This window comes from Myotis daubentonii, chromosome 8 (assembly GCF_963259705.1).
Source record: "Myotis daubentonii chromosome 8, mMyoDau2.1, whole genome shotgun sequence".
NCBI lineage: Eukaryota > Metazoa > Chordata > Mammalia > Chiroptera > Vespertilionidae > Myotis > Myotis daubentonii.
The window spans coordinates 95,286,624-95,304,294 of NC_081847.1; the positions used below are offsets into that span (position 1 = coordinate 95,286,624).

At 56.2% G+C, this 17,671-nt stretch overlaps 1 protein-coding gene across 3 annotated transcripts in view; it reads right to left on the reverse strand.

The window, feature by feature from the left end:
• LAMA3 (laminin subunit alpha 3) overlaps positions 1 to 17,671 on the reverse strand; it is a 139,025-nt gene that overhangs the window by 58,403 nt on the left and 62,951 nt on the right. For all 3 annotated transcript variants that reach the window (XR_009454219.1, XM_059707464.1, XM_059707465.1), the window contains exons 23-31: positions 17,407 to 17,515; positions 14,821 to 14,918; positions 13,014 to 13,158; positions 11,227 to 11,353; positions 11,009 to 11,148; positions 6,527 to 6,642; positions 5,235 to 5,446; positions 2,500 to 2,707; positions 804 to 948 (exon numbers count right to left, since the gene is read on the reverse strand). Coding sequence is in view for 2 of the 3 variants with exons in the window: in XM_059707464.1 (XP_059563447.1) it covers positions 804 to 948; positions 2,500 to 2,707; positions 5,235 to 5,446; positions 6,527 to 6,642; positions 11,009 to 11,148; positions 11,227 to 11,353; positions 13,014 to 13,158; positions 14,821 to 14,918; positions 17,407 to 17,515 (1,300 nt within the window). In the remaining variant the exon portion in view is untranslated. The remainder of the gene's footprint in view (positions 1 to 803; positions 949 to 2,499; positions 2,708 to 5,234; positions 5,447 to 6,526; positions 6,643 to 11,008; positions 11,149 to 11,226; positions 11,354 to 13,013; positions 13,159 to 14,820; positions 14,919 to 17,406; positions 17,516 to 17,671) is intronic.

Below are 17,671 nucleotides of genomic sequence, written 5' to 3' on the forward strand. Positions count from 1 at the left end.
TATATATATATATATATATATATATTTTTTTTTTTAAAGATGTGTGTGATTTTCTGGAGAGGGTTGCACCTGTCACTGGACTCTTTTTTTTTTTTTCTTCCGGGATGAATGACTGATGTAATATTTTTTTATTTTTTATTTTTTTTTATTGCTTAAAGTATTACAAAGGGTATTACATATGTGTCCTTTTTTTCCCCCAGCCCTTGACAGTCCCCTAGCCTCCCCTACCCCCCAGTGTCTTATGTCCATTGGTTATGCTTATATGAATGCATACAAGTCCTTTGGTTGATCTCTTACCCGCCTCCCTCCTGCCCCCCAACCCTCCCCGGCCTTCCCGCTGCGGTTTGACAATCTGTTTGAGGCAGCTCTGCCTCTGTATCTATTATTGTTCAAAAGTTTATAATGGTCTCTATTATCCATGAATGAGTGAGATCATGTGGTATTTTTCCTTCATTGACTGGCTTATTTCACTTAGCATAATGCTCTCCAGTTCCATCCATGCCGGTGCAAATGGTAAGAGTTCCTTCCTTTTTAGAGCAGCATAGTGTTCCATCGTGTAGATGTACCACAGTTTTCTAATCCATTCATCTACTGATGGGCACTTAGGCTGTTTCCAGATCTTAGCTATGGTGAATTGTGCTGCTATGAACATAGGGGATGTCACCGGACTCTTAAGGAGGCCTGCAGCCTCCACATTGACCACGGGTCCGTCCCATCCCCATATATTCCTGTGCATGGACTGGACATGAAGAGCTTCCACAGTGACTGGCGGCCAATGTCCCGGCCGCACGGCCCAGGCTCACCTTGCAGAGGCAGGCCCCGGTCTCCGGGTCGCAGACTCCGGGCTCTGTCCCGTCTCTGCTGCAGCGGCAGGGGACGCACTCGGGGAAGTGGTGAAACCCAGGAGCGCATCGGTCGCAACGCCGCCCTGAGATTCTGGGCCTGCACCTGCGCCCGAGCAAAGGAAGCGGAAGCCGTCAGCATCTCTACAGCCGGCCAGGCGCGTCCACGGCCCGGGCCAGTGCTGACGACCAAGGCAGAACGGAGGCAGCAGGGCCCGGGCCTGAGCCCCCAGCGTGCGGGCAGGAAGAGGGAACTGTTGTACATGTTTTCACTTCACTGGAAAGTAAAGGAACAGGAGTCCAGCAGGTGGGCTCAGCCATTGAGCATCAAGCCAGGGACCAAGAGGCACCGGTTCCACTCCCGGGGAGGGCATGGGCCTGGGTGCGGGCTCCATCCCTGTGGGGCGAGGAGCAGGCAGTGATCAAGCCTAAGGAAGGCCTCGTGCCAAGCAACCCCTGTCCTTCAGGAAGGAGCTGAGGGAAGACCTGATTTTTGCGTTTAGAGAGAGAGGAAGGGAGAGGGATAGTTTTTATCCTTCTCAAACCAGGAGCATGAGCCAGTTCCATTCCCCGTCAGGGCACGTGCCCGGGTTGCAGGCTCCATCCCCAGCAGGAGGCAGCCCATCAGTGATTCCCTCTCATAGAAACAGCCGTTTGCCATTCGTGTCTCAGCAGTCGTGCCAGGACCTCTCGCTGCTCCGGGGCAGCCCCTCCCAGGAGCTTCTCCAGCATGTCCCTCCCCTCTCTGTCCCCCCGCCACACACACACACACACACACACACACACACACACACAGGACCCCCACACCGGCTCAGACAGGTGCCGGGCAGGCTCTGCACTGAAACCTCGAAGCCGGAGTCACAGGCTTCCAGGTGAAAGCGTACCAGCCGGACGGAGAGGCGACGGCATGAGGGACAGGGTCCCGCCCCCCAGACCAGAGGCTGGAGGCGCTGGACGGTGGTTACACAGCAGGGGGTGCATGTGGCTCACCCCGTCCAGCTGCCCCAGGGAGGGACCGGCCTGAGGATTTCAGCCCGAGTCCTGCCCGGTCCTTCACAACGTCCAGCTAACCCAGGGAAGGGTGGAGCCCGGCCCTAAATACAAGTGGCGAGGCGCCCCCCACAGGGACACGTAGAAGTTGGTAACTCTACGCGTGCGATTTGACACAAGAATATGCTGGAGCCCTGGCCGGTGGCTCAGTGGTTACAATGTCGGCCCACGGACCAAAGGGTCACGGGTTCGATTCCCAGTCTAGGGCACGTACCTGGGTTGTTCGATTCCTGGTCAGGACGCGAGTGGGAGGCAAGCAAACGATGTGCCTCTCACATCAATGTTTCTCTCTCTCCCTCCTACTCTCTAAAAATCAATGGGCAATACTTTGGGGTGAGGATTAACCAAAAAAAAGAAATAAAAAGATGGATGGTGGAGGGAACAGGCCGGGCAGCTTGTGGCCTCAGGCGACCAGCCCTCACCCACCAGGCCCTGCTGGGTCACCTGGGGGACAAGTGACTCCACACGTGACCTATCTGGACGGGGAACCGCGGCCTGAGGGGACCCCATGCAGCCCTCGGGCCCATGAGAGTCAGGAGTAACACCCGGTGTGGGCAGACGCATCGTCCCTTCCATGGAGAACCAGCGGGTCCATGCCCCAGCTCACCTGCACTGCCCGTGGTCCGGGTGGCACTCAGGGGTGCCCACCGTGCCTGCCGTGCCCACGCTGGAGCAGTTGCAGGGCTGGCAGCCCGCCCAGGGGTGGAAGCCAAAGGAGTGGGCGTCACAGACCTGGCACTGGGGCCCGGCCGTGTGCGGAGGGCAGAGGCATTGCCCCGTTGTCTCCTCGCAGGGGCGCCAGCCGCAGCTGCACGCTGCAGGGACAGAGAGAGACGTGCAGGTAAGATGCTGCCCGACCCGGCAGGGCTGCACCAACGGCCAGGATTCTAGAAGCTTCCAAGGGAGGAAAATGCCAGGCTCTCTTCATGGTGGCATTGTTGATGGGAGCCGACATGAAGGCCCTTTCTCGGGCCGAGGCTGACCCCGTTGAAGGCTCCTGGTGGAGGGTGTGTGACACGGGTGACACAGGTGAGGCGGAAGGTGCTGGAGCCCAGGCTCAGGGGGAGGCGGCAGGAAGGGAGTGGGCTTTGCTCCATGCCCAGCCCTGCGCCAGGTGCTCACGGCCCAGATCCGCTCCAACCAATGAGAGGGGTTTCTTTGCTCCCTTCCCTCCCTCCCTCCCTCCTTCCCTTCCTTCTGGATTTACTCAGCACCTGTCTGTGCCAGGGGCTCGGGCACAAAGGCAGAGCTAGCACCCCAAGACCTCACCGCCCCGTGAGAGCACCCAGAAAACAGCTGTGACTGGGGTGGGCGAGGATGCAGGGGGAGCCCCAGGGACTCAGGGAAGGTTCCCCAGTGGAGTTACAGCCAAGCTGGGCCCTGAAGGACGAGGAAGGGCATTCGAGGGGGAGGGAACTGCATGTGCGAAGGCAGGGAGGCAGGACACAGCCACCTGGTCTGGGAACTGTGGGAGGGCGATGGAGCCCCGGCCCAGGAAAGCTGCTGGGTGAGGTGGGGTCCCAGAACTCAGTACCTGGACCCTCTGCCTCCTGGACCTCCTTTGCTCCTGGCTGCTTGGCCAGGAAGAGACCCCGCCTACCTGCACTAGAGGAGGCTTTGAAGCTGGAGAGGGGGATGAGGAAGGAGGGTCAGCTGCTGGGATTGCTTCTCAGGAAACTCCTCCTCCCCCTCCTCCTCCAACACCATGGCAACCAGGCACAGCTGGGGGAACACCTGTGAGCTGGGCTGAGTGGAGGGGGAGGTGGGCTGGGGGTAGGGTCCTCTGCTCCCCTCTCTGAGCCTCAGTGTTGGCATCTGGAATATGGGCACCACAACCCAGTTGCTGGCTCCTGTCAACCCATGTGCCCCAGGAGGCGGAGGCCCAGCTGGACTCATGACAGGGAAGGCGGGGCTGGGGGGACCCTGCACCATCCTGCCTGGGGGCTGGGCCAGGTGGCAGGAGTCCCTGAGCCACGTGGCCTGCACTTCCCACCAAAAGCTGCCTGGTGCACCCACTGCACTGTCCCTGCCCAGGAACCTGGGGGAGCGGGAGGCAGGGCCGAGGCACAGACACAGGGATGGTCTCCCTGGGAGCCCTGCAGGGGGAGGTCTGGGGGGGTCTCCCCTGCTGGGGAACAGGGCCCAGCTGTTCTCAGAACCCGGTCAAAGCCCCAGAAGGAGGGGAAGGAGGGTCTATTTCTTGGGCTGCTGCTCCCATGACAACAGACTGGCCTCAACCAACAGGAACACGTGCTGTCCCCCTTCTGTGCCAGAATCTGAAATCAGGGCGTCTGGGGCTGTGCTCCCTCAGAGACTCCAGGGAGGGTCCTTCCTGCCTCTCCCGCTTCTGGGGGCTCCCGGCTGCATCCCTTCCATCTTCACGGGGCCCCTCCTCCATCCTCAGGCGACTTCTCCAGTGTGTTCACGTGGCCCCGCCCCCTTGTTCATGTGCCCATGTCCAGCTGCTCACGTGGCCCCGCCCCCTTGCGACCTTGGATGGTCTGTTTCTGGGGTGCCACCTCCCTGGTTGGCTGGCTGCCTGCTCTCACACCTGTCAACGGTCCCTTTGCCAAAGTCCTTCCAGAAAATCGTGTGCACGTGCCATCTCTTTCCTGCTGTGACAGCTGGGATTGAAAAGGAGACAGGAGAGCAGTGGCCGTCCAGAGACCATGCAAGAGGTCCAGCGGGCCTGTGCAGTCCCTGGAGGCTCCCAAAGGGGCTCCAAACTAGCAAGCTAATGCACCCAATGCACCCCATGCATCCAACCCCAGTGCACCCCAGTGCATGGAGCCCTGAGCCAGGCTGGGATCAGGAGCAGGACCCGTTGGCAAGGCTGGTCTCATGTGGAGACTCTGTGCCGAGGCTACATCTCGGGCAGCAGGATGAACCTGCTTCTGGGGCAGCAGAATGGGTCTTAGATAAGGTCTGCAGGCTTCTGGCTCAGGGCATGGTAGCCCCCTGGCCCTGCCTCCACTCGCCCTCAGGAGCCTGTGCACCTGGGACAGAGGCCCCCCCATGGAGCCCGTGCAGCTGGGACAGAGGCCCCTCCATGGAGCCTGTGCACCTGGGACAGAGGCCGCCCCATGGAGCCCGTGCACCTGGGACAGAGGCTGCCGTAGAGGAACCCGTGCACCTGGGACAGAGGCCACCCCATGGAGCCTGTGCACCTGGGACAGAGGCCACCCCATGGAGCCCGTGCAGCTGGGACAGAGGCCGCCCCATGGAGCCCGTGCACCTGGGACAGAGGCCACCCCATGGAGCCCGTGCACCTGGGACAGAGGCTGCCCTAGAGGAGCCCGTGCAGCTGGGACAGAACCACCGGATGGCTGGGCGGGCACTTACGTTTGCAGTGTGGGAACCCGTAGTAGCCCGTTCGACAGCGGGTGCACTGCCGACCGATGACGCCGGGCTGGCAAGGGCACTGCCCGCCCTCGGGGCTGCAGTGAGGGCCAGCAGCACCGGCAGGGTGGCACTCACAGGGCAGTGCACCCTCATGGTAGAGCGCTGCCAGGGACCTGGCAGAGTCCTTACAGAACCTGGAGGCCGTCTGGGGGCTGTGGAGACAAACAGGACTCACATCCTGGGAGCTGTGCCCAGAGACCTCCCACCCGCCCTCCCGCTTGCCCACCAGCAGGGTCTTGGGGAGGGACTGTGACTCTGGGGTCTGGGAGAATGTGGGAGAAAGCCCCAGCCTGCACACACAGCCAGGGACAGCTGCCCCCTGCCCCCCACTCCAGAACACCCCACAAGAGCTAAGGCTGGGGGTGGAAACCTTTGGGGCTGGGGTAACAGGGTGAAAATTTACCTACAGGATGAGTAGTACAAGATGCGGGTTATATTTCAATAAAGCATTACCAAGAACTTACACCTAAGTGTCTAATGGCACACTGATCGCAATAATGAGGAGGAGCAGGTGGATTGTCAACATCCTCTCACTTAACCTCACAGCCACCAGGCAGGCCTACGCCCATTTCACAGATAGGGCAACTGAGGCTCCTAGAGGGTAAGCAACATTCCCCAGGCCACAGAGCTATAGGGTCGCTCAAATCCACAGCTGTTTGACTTCAGAGTCTTTGCTCTGAGCATTTTATATTCAGGGACTTCTGCCCCCCAGCTGCCTGAGGGGCCTGGGTTCCCCAGGAATCCTGTGGGGGCCCAGGCAGGTCTGTGGAGAGACCGGGTCTGACACTCGGGCTGCACCAGGCTCTGGGCATCAGGGAGCAGGAGAGAGGATAGGGGTCTGTCTGGCCTGAGGCTCCTGCTCAGTCAGGTGGCACAGGAGGGTGGGCACTGGGTCCGACATGCCTCCCAGGGGAGGTGCCCGTGGGGTGTCTCAGGAAACGGGGCTGGACCCCAGGAAGCAGCGAGGGGACGAGAAGCTCCTGCGTGACCATGAATCCCCGCTGGGGGGGTGCCTCGTGGAGATCCCCGTTGAGGGTGAGGGTCTTGCCCGGATGTGTATGACAGCACCCATCATAGGACAAGGTGTCAGAGGGCACCCCCTGCCCCAGGCCCATCCTCATGCCTCTCGCTGGCGCAGAGAGGGGAGGACAGGCCCCGGGAGCCCCCACCTTCCAGGACGGGAATGGGGGAGCCGTGTGCCCTCCAGGGCCTTTCCACAAGAAAGTACTCACTCAATGTAAAAGCTGTTCCCTCCACAGTTGGCGACGAACTCGCGGGACTTGTCCACCGACTGCCGGTGGAGGATCTGGTAGGCGTGGTTCTCCGCGGGCACCAGGAGGATGCGGACCTGCAGGGAGCGTGAGCATGTCCTTGGCTTTCCCGCACACGGCTCCCCTGCCGCTGCTCATCTCTGTGCAGGATCAGTGTCCCGTCGCTCAGCCCAGACCCATGAGGCAGGATTCACGCAGAGTCACAGAACCCCCGCCAGCGTGAAGGCTCACTCCGTGATCCGTGCAGGGAACGATGGGGCGGGCAGGCCCCTGGGAGAGCTGCTCAGAGCGGCAGCCTGGACGCCGGGCGGGGCGAGAGGCCCGGGGGTAACCGGGGCCTGTCAGGACGCCAGGCCAAGGGAGCCACGCCTGGGCACCTCTGGATCCACAGGCGTTGCTGTTCAGTATTTTTTAAAATAAATATTTTTTTTATTGATGTCAGAGAGGAAAGGAGGAGAGAGAGAAGCATCAGTGATGAGAGAGAACCATGGATTGGCTGCTCCTGCACGCCCCACAATGGGGATCAGGCCTGAAATCTGGGCACGTGCCCTGACCTGGAATCGAACCGTGACCTCCTGGTTCATAGGTTGATGCTCAACCACTGAGCAACACTGGCTGGTCCTGTTGTTTTTTTTTTTAAATTAAATCTTTATTGTTCAGATTATTACATTTGTTCCTCTTTTTTCCCCCCATAGCTCTCCTCCACCCAGTTCCCACCACACCCTCCGCCCTCACTCCCCACCCACTGTCCTCATCCATAGGTGCACGATTTTTGTCCAGTCTCTTCCCGCATCTCCCACACCCCTTTCCCCCGCAAGAATAGTCAGTCCATTCCCTTTCTATGTCCCTGATTCTATTATGATCACCAGTTCATTCTGTTCATCAGATTATTTATTCACTTGATTCTTAGATTCACTTGTTGATAGATGCATATTTGTTGTTCATAATTTGTATCTTTACCTTTTTCTTCCTCTTCCTCTTCTTAAAGGATACCTTTCAGCATTTCATCTAATACTGGTTTGGTGGTGATGAACTCCTTTAGCTTTTCCTTATCTGTGAAGCTCTTTATCTGACCTTCAATTCTGAATGATAGCTTTGCTGGATAAAGTAATCTTGATTGTAGGTTCTTGGTATTCATCACTTTGAATATTTCTTGCCACTCCCTTCTGGCCTGCAAAGTTTCTGTTGAGAAATCAGCTGACAGTCGTATGGGTATTCCCTTGTAGGTAACTGAGTTTCTTTCTCTTGCTGCTTTTAAGATTCTCTCTTTGTCTTTTGCTCTTGGCATTTTAATTATGATGTGTCTTGGTGTGGTCCTCTTTGGATTCCTTTTGTTTGGGGTTCTCTGTGCTTCCTGGACTTGTAAGTCTATTTCTTTCACCAGGTAGGGGAAGTTTTCTGTCGTTATTTCTTCAAATAGGTTTTCAATATCTTGCTCTCTCTCATCTTCTGGCACCCCTATAATTCGGATGTTGGTACGCTTGAAGTTGTCCCAGAGGCTCCTTACACTATCTTCGTGGATTCTTTTTTCATTTTGGTTTTCCAGTTGGGTGTTTTTTGCTTCTTCGCATTTCAAATTTTTGACTTGATTCTTGCACTCCTCTGGTCTGCTGTTGGGAGTCTGTATAATATTATTTATTTCAGTCAGTGTATGCTTAATTTCTGGTTGGTTCTTTATCACAACATCGAGGGTCTCATTAGATTTCTTGTAAATCTCATTAAGTTTATCAGCAGTTTCTAGAAAATTATTGAAAGACCTTAAAAGTGTGGTTTTGAGCTCTATATCCTCCAATTCTGACATTTGTGTCCTGTTTCTTTGTCTCCGCATTTTTTATACTTTCTTGGTGTACCCCCTAGTGGTCTTTGTGCGCAGTCTTGTTGTAGTTAAGCCTTGATTGTTGTAGGTAATTCTGGGGGGATTTGACCTCCAGGCCAACTGGCTATGAGAATCAGCTGTGTCTGCAGTGGGAGAACTTCTGTCCTCTAGGGAGATGCTAATCTAGCCTTTGCCTGAGGCTATCCGGCAAATGCCTCTGTGCAGGGCTTGGGTGGGGCGGGTCCCAGGGGATCAACAGGGTGGGCAGAGTGAGCAGTTATGGCTGCTCTCAGTCCCGTCCCCAGGGGCTCTGCTTCTCAGAGTCCCAGCGCTGCAAACCTCGGAGAGAAAGCTGCCTTCAAGTTCCGACCGAAGCCAGACAGTCCTGCTTCTCCCGTTTGAGTCTGGGTCCCTAGAGACTCACCCGGAGCTGGAGCTCAGAGTCTGAAACTCCCTCCCGATTGAAAACAACAACCGCGCCCTCAGCCACCAGCCCGCTCCGCATGCACTCCGCACCTTAGTATTTTACTTCAGCACTGCGCCTCCTCTGAGTCTCGGTATGCTTTTCTCTTTCCTCCTAGTTGTAGAACTTCCACTCAGCCAGCCTTCCTGTGGTTCTAGATGACGTCCATTCCGTCTTTTAGTTGTATTTTTGAAGTGGTTGCTCGAGGCAGCAAACTCTGGCGTTAACCTATGCTGCCATCTTGGTTTGCTGTTTTGTATTTTTTAAAGGTGAGCAAACTGAAATGGTAGAACCAATGGGAAAGCCCGTCCAACGGCGTGCCCTAGAGCTTATCCTCTGTCGTGCGTAACTGTAGCCCGTATGTAAAGTCCTGCTGGTTCTCTGCTCCTGAGTGAATGGGACTCGGCCGGTAACAAACGCTGCAGGGAGTTTCAAACGTCTCTGTCGCCTGCTCAGCGACCTGCACTGACAGAGACCCCACTGGGCTCATGTCATGCAACTCAACAAACACTTGCCAAGCCCATGGGCCAGGTGTGCCAGGCACCAGGGAGACACAATGAGTCAGGTCAGGCCCTGTCCCGAGGAAGGCGACCTCCTCCTCAGAGCGGGGCAGGGCCAGGCCTGCGGGCGCCGGGTAGCCCGGCTCCATGGGAGGCCCCGTGGGAAGCCCCTGGGCATCGGCGACTGTGGCTTCAGCAACCCAGGTGGTGGGCACAGTGGGGACACCGGGGCTGTGCAGGGCACAGGCTAGGTTTGGGGCGTGTGAGGCCTCTGGGATGGAGATGTGCAGCCGATGCTCCCATGTTGGGCCTGGAGCTCAGGAGGAAGCGGAGATGAATCCCTGGGGGAGGGTGCCCCTCCCATGAGGACCGAAACGAATTGGCAGGCGCAGAGGAGGCTGCACAGAGGGAGATGATGGACAAGGGCTCAGCTCCCACCTAGGGGAGCGCCAACATGTGGGGCCGAAGGGAAGGAGAGATCACGGGAGAGCATTAGAGAAAGTGGGCAGATAAACAGAGAAGAGAGCCATGGGAGCCCAGGAGGGGAAGTTTCAGGAACAGAGGGGTCTTCCAGCTTCAGAGAGACCAGGCAGAGGGTGAAGGGGGCTGGTGGAGGGTGGGGGGCTGGTGGAGGGTGGGGGGCTGGTGGAGGGTGAGAGGGGGGCAGGCGGAGGGTGAGGGGGGGCAGGTGGAGGGTGAGGGGGCAGGCGGAGGGTGAGGGGGGCAGGCGGACGGTGGGGGGGGTGGTGGAGGGTGAGGGGGGCTGGTGGAGGGTGGGGGGCAGGCGGAGGGTCGGGGGCAGGCGGAGGGTGAGGTGGAGGGTGAGGGGTGCTGGCGGAGGGTGAGGGGGGCAGGCGGACGGTGAGGGGGGGCTGGCGGAGGGAGAGGGGGGCAGGCGGACGGTGAAGGGGCAGGCGGACGGTTGGGGGGGGTGGCGGAGGGTGAGGGGGGCTGGTGGACGGTGGGGGGGCAGGCGGAGGGTCGGGGGCAGACGGAGGGTGAGGTGGAGGGTGAGGGGGGCTGGCGGAGGGTGAGGGGGGCCTGGCGGAGGGAGAGAGGGGCTGGCAGAGGGTGAGGGGGGCCTGGCGGAGGGAGAGGGGGGCCTGGCGGAGGGTGAGGGGGGCCTGGCGGAGGGTGAGGGGGGCCTGGCGGAGGGAGAAGGGGGGCTGGCGGAGGGAGAGGGGGGGCCTGGCGGAGCACGAGGCTCAGCAGAGCTCGCTCGGGCATATTTTCGTCATATTTGTCCTCTGTTATTCCAGTTTCCTTCAATTTTAATTATCACACACTTTTTTGTTGTTAACAGGTAGCTGTAAGGTTTAAACATTTTCCTATAAATATGACTTCATGTCTGGCTGGCGTGGCTCAGTGGTTGAGCATTGACCTAGGAACCAGGAGGTCATGTTCAATTCCTGGTCAGGGCACAGGCCCTGGGTGTGGGCTGGACCCCCAGTAGGGAGCTTGCAGGAGGCAGCAGATCCATGATTCTCTCTCATCATTGATGCTTCTGTCTCCCTCTCTCTCTCCCCTCCTCTCTGAAATCAATAAAAATATATTAAAATGTATATCCGTGACCTCAATTCCTTGGAGGAATGATCGTCATGAGCCAAACACACAGACCCACAGGATGACGTCATGCGGAGATGGAGCTGGGGACACACACGCACCAGCACTAAGGACTTTCCTTCCGGAACCTTCACAGTCACAGCCACCTCCGGCTCCCAGACGGCGAACTCAGCCTGGTCTCGGGCGATGGCCTGGTCCTGGCAGCCCAGCACGTGGGGACAGAAGGAGGCACGGAAGACGCCTGGGCAGAGAGGGGTCCTGTCACGCCCTGCAAGGCCCTGGGAGACCAGAGGCAGCAGCCGGAGCTCCCGCCGCTCACCTGGCCAGCGCCGCCCTCCGTCCACAGACACCTCCGCGGGGAACGCGGGGTGAGCTGGCTGGTAGAAGTGGATGACGATGACGTAGCGGCCGGGGCGTGGCACGCGTCCTCTCAGGGTCACTTGGCTCTAGGAGGAAAGGAGAAAAACAAACTCCTCGAGCTGCAGAGCGACGAGCAATCAGAATCGCAGGAAGTTCCAGGTTCAAACAAAGCGAGCAGGGGTTTGCCCAGGGAAGCGAACGCCTCCACTGGGACGCGGCAGCCGCTTCACCTGCGTCAGCCGAGAGCAGCTGGCCTGCGGAGGTGCCACCTCGATGGGAGGGAGGGATTTGGTGGTCACGTTGGGAAACTGTGTGGCAGCTTTTGCCAAAGTGGGACAGATAGCTGACAGTTTCAGGTCTTAATGCCCGCCAACAGGATGCAGAGCATGCTTGTCAAACGGCTGCACAGAATGTTCTCAGCGCTCAGTCACTATGGTAACAACCAGGTCATGAGAAGCCAGCGTGGCTCAGTGGTTGAGCGTCGACCTATGAACCAGGAGGTCCCCGGTTCGGTTCCCAGTCAGGACACATACCTGAGTTGCAGGCTCAATCCCCAGTGTGGGGCGTGCAGGAGGCCGCCGATCAGTGATTCTCTCTCACCATTGATGTTTCTCTCTCTCTCCCTTCTTCTCTCTCTCAAAAAAAAGTCACTAAGAACATTAAAAAAACAACACTAGCCAACACAACAATAGTGTCTGGTGTGACTGCCCTGTCTTGACCCATAAACACAGTATAAGTCAAATAACAGAACTGCATCTTATTGCTCACATTGCATAATAAGGTTGCATTTGATTGGTTAATTCTTGGAACCAGAAATCCTTATTATACAAGTATAGGCACCTGATTTTTAAAAAAAGTCACTTTGGAGCAAAGAGGGTAGATAATTACTACTATTATTATTTTGTTGTAAATCCACCAAAACGACACCTATCTTTTGTCAGACTGCGTCTTCTGGTGTGCCGTGGGGTTTTAGCGTGAGTTGTGTGCCATGAGATGAGCAGGTGGGAAATGGCTGCTTGAGCAGACGAACCAAGACGTGTTTATTGAGAACATCCTTCCTGCAAATTGTGCTTGTGCAGCTGGTGATACAAGAACACTGTCAGCCACAGTCGCTGTCCTAAAAGTGCTTGCATTCCAGCTTGGGGGACGTAATAAGCCTGACAGTGTCAGACAGCAAAGAACCGCGAAAATATGAGGTACCACAAGATGGGCCATGAACTTGCTCACTGCCTCGGCCGGAGAAGCTGGAGGGACAGAGAGATCGGAGGGGTGGCATGGACAGGATCAATCAGGTGCCTCGCGCCTGGAACCTCCACGCTGAGATCAGAGGCCCTCCAACTGCAGGGGCATCTGAACTCCTGGGAGGGTTGTGAACACACAGATCCCTCCAGAGACTCGAAGTCCATAGCTCTGAGATGGGGCTTATGAATCTGCATTTCTTTCTTTTTAAAAAAATATTTGAATTGATTCAGAGGGGAAGGGAGAGAGAGATAGAAACATCAATGATGAGAGAGAATCATGGATCGACTGCCCCCTGCACACCCCTCACTGGGAATCCAGCCCACAACCTGGGCATGTGCCCTGACCGGGAATTGAACTGTGACCTCCTGGTTCATAGGTCGACATTCAGCCCCTGAGCCACGCTGGCCGAATCTGCATTTCTAACCCGTTCCCAGGTGGGTCCGGGCCACACACTGAGAACCACTGGCTTCGAAACAACACGCTTGGGGGAGGAGGGTGTCCTACCTGCGGTGCCTCCATGGTGATGCCAGTAACCACATCAGTGGAAGGAGAAGGATCCTGGGGCGGGAGAGGGGGAGGCCCCCCAGGTGGGGCATCCAAAACCAGTGCTGCTGGAGGAGTTTCGGGGGACACGGAGAGGCACGTGGCCCTGAAAAAGAGGGTATTTTAAATCTCGTATTAAAGATAAGCCCAAAGGAGAACTGCCCGCGGGTGAAGATGCAGACGCTGAGCATAAGCTGTGGGGACCACAGGGCACTCCAGCCGCCGAACCAAAACGATGAGCCAAAACAGGAAGACAAAGCTTCACGCTGAGGGAGCGTAACCGACAGACACTCACTGACGCTTCCCTTCGAGATGGAAACTGTTAAGTGAGATCAACACAGAGAACATGATTATTCACCTCTACCCGCCAAGGTGACATAAAACTGGAGCCAAGAGAACCACCTGTCACCCCCTAGGCACAGCCAGATCTCACCGCCGGCTCCAGTCCTGCCGTGGCACAGCTTGCATGACTGTCTATGTTATGCTTGAATCTACATCAACACAACTCTGCCAAAACCCCATAAGCTGTGGTGAGCAAACCTCTCAACGCCATGGTGAGGCGGGTCACTGCTTTCATGGCTTTTTAAATGAAGAGCCTCAGACACAGGATTGAAGGATTAGGACAGAGTGAGTCCGCAGGGTTCAGAACAGAACTCAGGTACCGGCCATAGGGCTGGGCTCATTGCCCCGGCCACTGGCTGGGCGTCCTGCTCTTACAGGGCTCTGCACAGACTCCTGCGGTCAGTGAGCTAGCTGGCTGTCCGTCTGTCACACTCACCACCTTGACCTGCGGGCACTTCTGCAGCAGGAAGTCGCAACCTTACAGGCATGACAGTATCACACTGAGCACACACAGGGACACAGGGAGCACACACAGGGAGCACACACAGGGAGCACACACAGGGAGCACACACAGGGAGCACACACAGGGACAGAGGGAGCACACACAGGGAGCACACACAGGGAGCATACACAGGGACACAGGGAGCACACACAGGGAGCACACACAGGGACACAGGGAGCACACACAGGGAGCACACACAGGGAGCACACACAGGGAGCACACACAGGGAGCACACACAGGGACAGAGGGAGCACACACAGGGAGCACACACAGGGAGCATACACAGGGACACAGGGAGCACACACAGGGAGCACACACAGGGACACAGGGAGCACACACAGGGAGCACACACAGGGAGCACACACAGGGACAGAGGGAGCACACACAGGGAGCACACACAGGGAGCACACACAGGGAGCACACACAGGGACACAGGGACACAGGGAGCACACACAGGGAGCACACACAGGGACACAGGGACACAGGGAGCACACACAGGGAGCACACACAGGGACAGAGGGAGCACACACAGGGAGCACACACAGGGACACAGGGAGCACACACAGGGAGCACACACAGGGACAGAGGGAGCACACACAGGGAGCACACACAGGGAGCACACACAGGGAGCACACACAGGGACAGAGGGAGCACACACAGGGAGCACACACAGGGACAGAGGGAGCACACACAGGGAGCACACACAGGGAGCACACACAGGGAGCACACACAGGGACAGAGGGAGCACACACAGGGAGCACACACAGGGAGCACACACAGGGACACAGGGAGCACACACAGGGACACAGGGAGCACACACAGGGAGCACACACAGGGAGCACACACAGGGAGCACACACAGGGAGCACACACAGGGAGCACACACAGGGAGCACACACAGGGACACAGGGAGAAAGCGCCTTACCTTTGGTTCGCAAATGGCCCGTAACTGGCGATGCATCTCACTTGAGGTTTCAAATATTCCGTTGAGAATTCTTCGATGGGAATGATACAAATCTGATGCTGTCAGGCAAACACAGTGCAAAGAGGTACGTTGCAGTTACCAGCAAAACCACGGCAAGGTCAAGCGCAGGCTTTAAAAAGGCTGTTAGGGCCCAGGCGCCGTGGCTCTGTGACCCAGGCGGCCACCGTTCGATTCCTGGTCAGGGCACATGCCCGGGTTGTGGGCTTGATCCCCAGTAGGGGGCGCACAGGAGGCAGCCGATCAATGATTCTCTCTCCCTCTCCTTTCCTCTCTGAAATCAATAGAAATATATTTTTAAGAATAAAAATAATAAAAAAGCCTTTGGGTAAAGAATTCATCCAGAGAAATTATCGCTGTTACTTTAAACTAGTAAAAGGTGCACGACGGGACTCCTACGGCCTCGTGTGCGACTAATCCTTTCTGGGCGTGCTCAAGGTCAGGAACGCGTGTGCCCTGGAACAAGGATATAAAGGGACAAGGTCGTGTGGAGAGGCGGGGGGCGTGGAGGGCACCCAGGAGCCTGCTACGCCAGCGCCCAGCGAGGGCCGCTCCTGCTGCAAACAATCCTTCTTCACAGAGGATGACGCAGACCTGGGCACAGGGGCTTTCGCTGAAGGAACTGTCTCCAGAGCTAGTTTCTGAATCATACAAAAAACTCAGTTTTTAACTTACCAACATACTCCAGCTTAGACCAACACTGTATTGCCAGCTTGATCATAAAGCTGTTCAGTAGCAACGATTTTTATTGAACATCTGCTGCATGTGAGGCACTGAGCCTGGGGGATCCTGCAAGACAGACACCCCTGCCCTCAGGAGCTTATATCTCAGGCAGGACACAGGACTCTTTCAAAAGGGCAGACGTACGTGTCAAAAGGAAGAGACAGCCCCGGCCAGCGGCTCAGTCAGTTGGAGCATCGTCCCAACACCAAAAAGGTCACGGGTTTGATGCTGGGTCAGAGCACATACGTAGGTTGAGGGTTCGGTCCTCGTTGGGGTACGTACAGGAGGCAATCAATCGATGTTTCACTCTCACATTGATGTTTCTCTCTCTCTCTCTCTCTCTCTCTCTCTCCCTAAACACAGTAATAAACATATTCTCTGGCAAGGATTAAAAAAAGATGAAGATTCAGCCCCATCACTGCTTCCAAAGATGAAAAGGTTAGGAGTCAATTGGATTGTTACGCTTAAAAAGAGATTTGTAATTTTAAAAAGAAGGTCGTAAGTGATTATATACTTTGTAGAGTAATTTTTAAAAACGGAATCCCAGGTGCTTCTTTAGAGAAAGCGCCAAGGCTTTACTACGGTCGAGCAGGCATCTTGAAAACGCAGGAGGCGGGCGCGGGCCGCGGGCTCCCGGGTGTGCCAGGCTGGATATTAGCAGCCCCAGAAAGCGCTTCACACTTCAGACTTTTACGTCCCCTGAGACCTTCCTGTAAATCTGGCCGCTCCCTCCCAGCGCAGGCCTCACTGCCTCTATTTGTCAAACCCTCACACGTCAGGTGTGCTACCGACAGGTGGACATGCGTACATTTAACCTGCGATGCTGCCATTGTCAGTCTTAATATTACACTCAAGTTAACGGAGTCATGCTCTTTGTGAAATAGAGTAGCAATCACCTGGGGCCGTGGTCGGCAAACTGTGGCTCACGAGCCACATGTGGCTCTTTGGCCCCTTGAGTGTGGCTCTTCCTAAGCCTGAGGAGGACCCTCATTAAGTTAATAACAATATACCTACCTATATAGTTTAAGTTTAAAAAATTTGGCTCTCAAAAGAAATTTCAATCATTGTACTGTTGGTGTTTGGCTCTGTTGACTAATGAGTTTGCCGACCACTGGTCTGGGGAAATACCAGATGATTCCAACCTTTGAAACTCTGAAGGAATTGGCCAAGATGCCAATAGATGTAATAAAACAGTAAAATGAGGAAGACTAGACACAGTCACTAATGCGTTCCTCCACACCAGCGATACCAATAAGCGAGGAAATGGTACAAGCGTCATTTCATTCACAGCAGTAACAATGAGTACAAATTAATGAAATGGGGTTTTGTGAGATGTGCTCATGTGTGATGATCAAACTTGACCGAGTGTTCTAACAATGGCTCAAACAAAGGAGAGGCCAGACAGATTTCTAGATGGAAGAATAAACATCATACAACTGGCCATTCTTCACAGGGCTGATGTTATAGATATTAAAAAAAAAAACAGCCACATTTTTAATAAGCTTGTTTTTAAGAGCATAGATATCAACCAAATGCTTGTAAAACCCAATGGTGTGGCTCAGTGGGTAAAGCGTCAGCCCACAGACTAAAGGGTCCCGGGTTCGATTCTGGTCAAGGGCACATCCCTCGGTTGCAGGCTAGATTCCTGGCCCTGGTCCGGGTGCATGCAGGAGGCAACCAACTGATGTGTCTCTCTCACACTCGCTCTGAAAATCAATGGGAAAATATCCTCGGGGGAGGGTTAACACACACACACACACACACACACACACACACACAATGAAATAAGCCCACGGGCACACATACCAGGAGGAGCCGGGCGCTGTGGACTCTGAGCCGGACGTCCGCGTCAGCAAGCAGCTCGTAGGTGGCCAGGCGGCCCCGGCCGTCGGTCAGGGCGCTCCGGCACAGGACGCTGCAGGAGGAGACAGTTGGCTCAGCCGACCCCCTGGCCCCTCCCTGGGTGCCTCCCTGCGGGTGGCCGGTGGCTCCTCGGGCTCTGCTGTCGATGGCCTGGTGGCCAGCCGAGAACCTCCCCGCACTGAGCTGAGCGTGAAGGATGCAGCCCAGC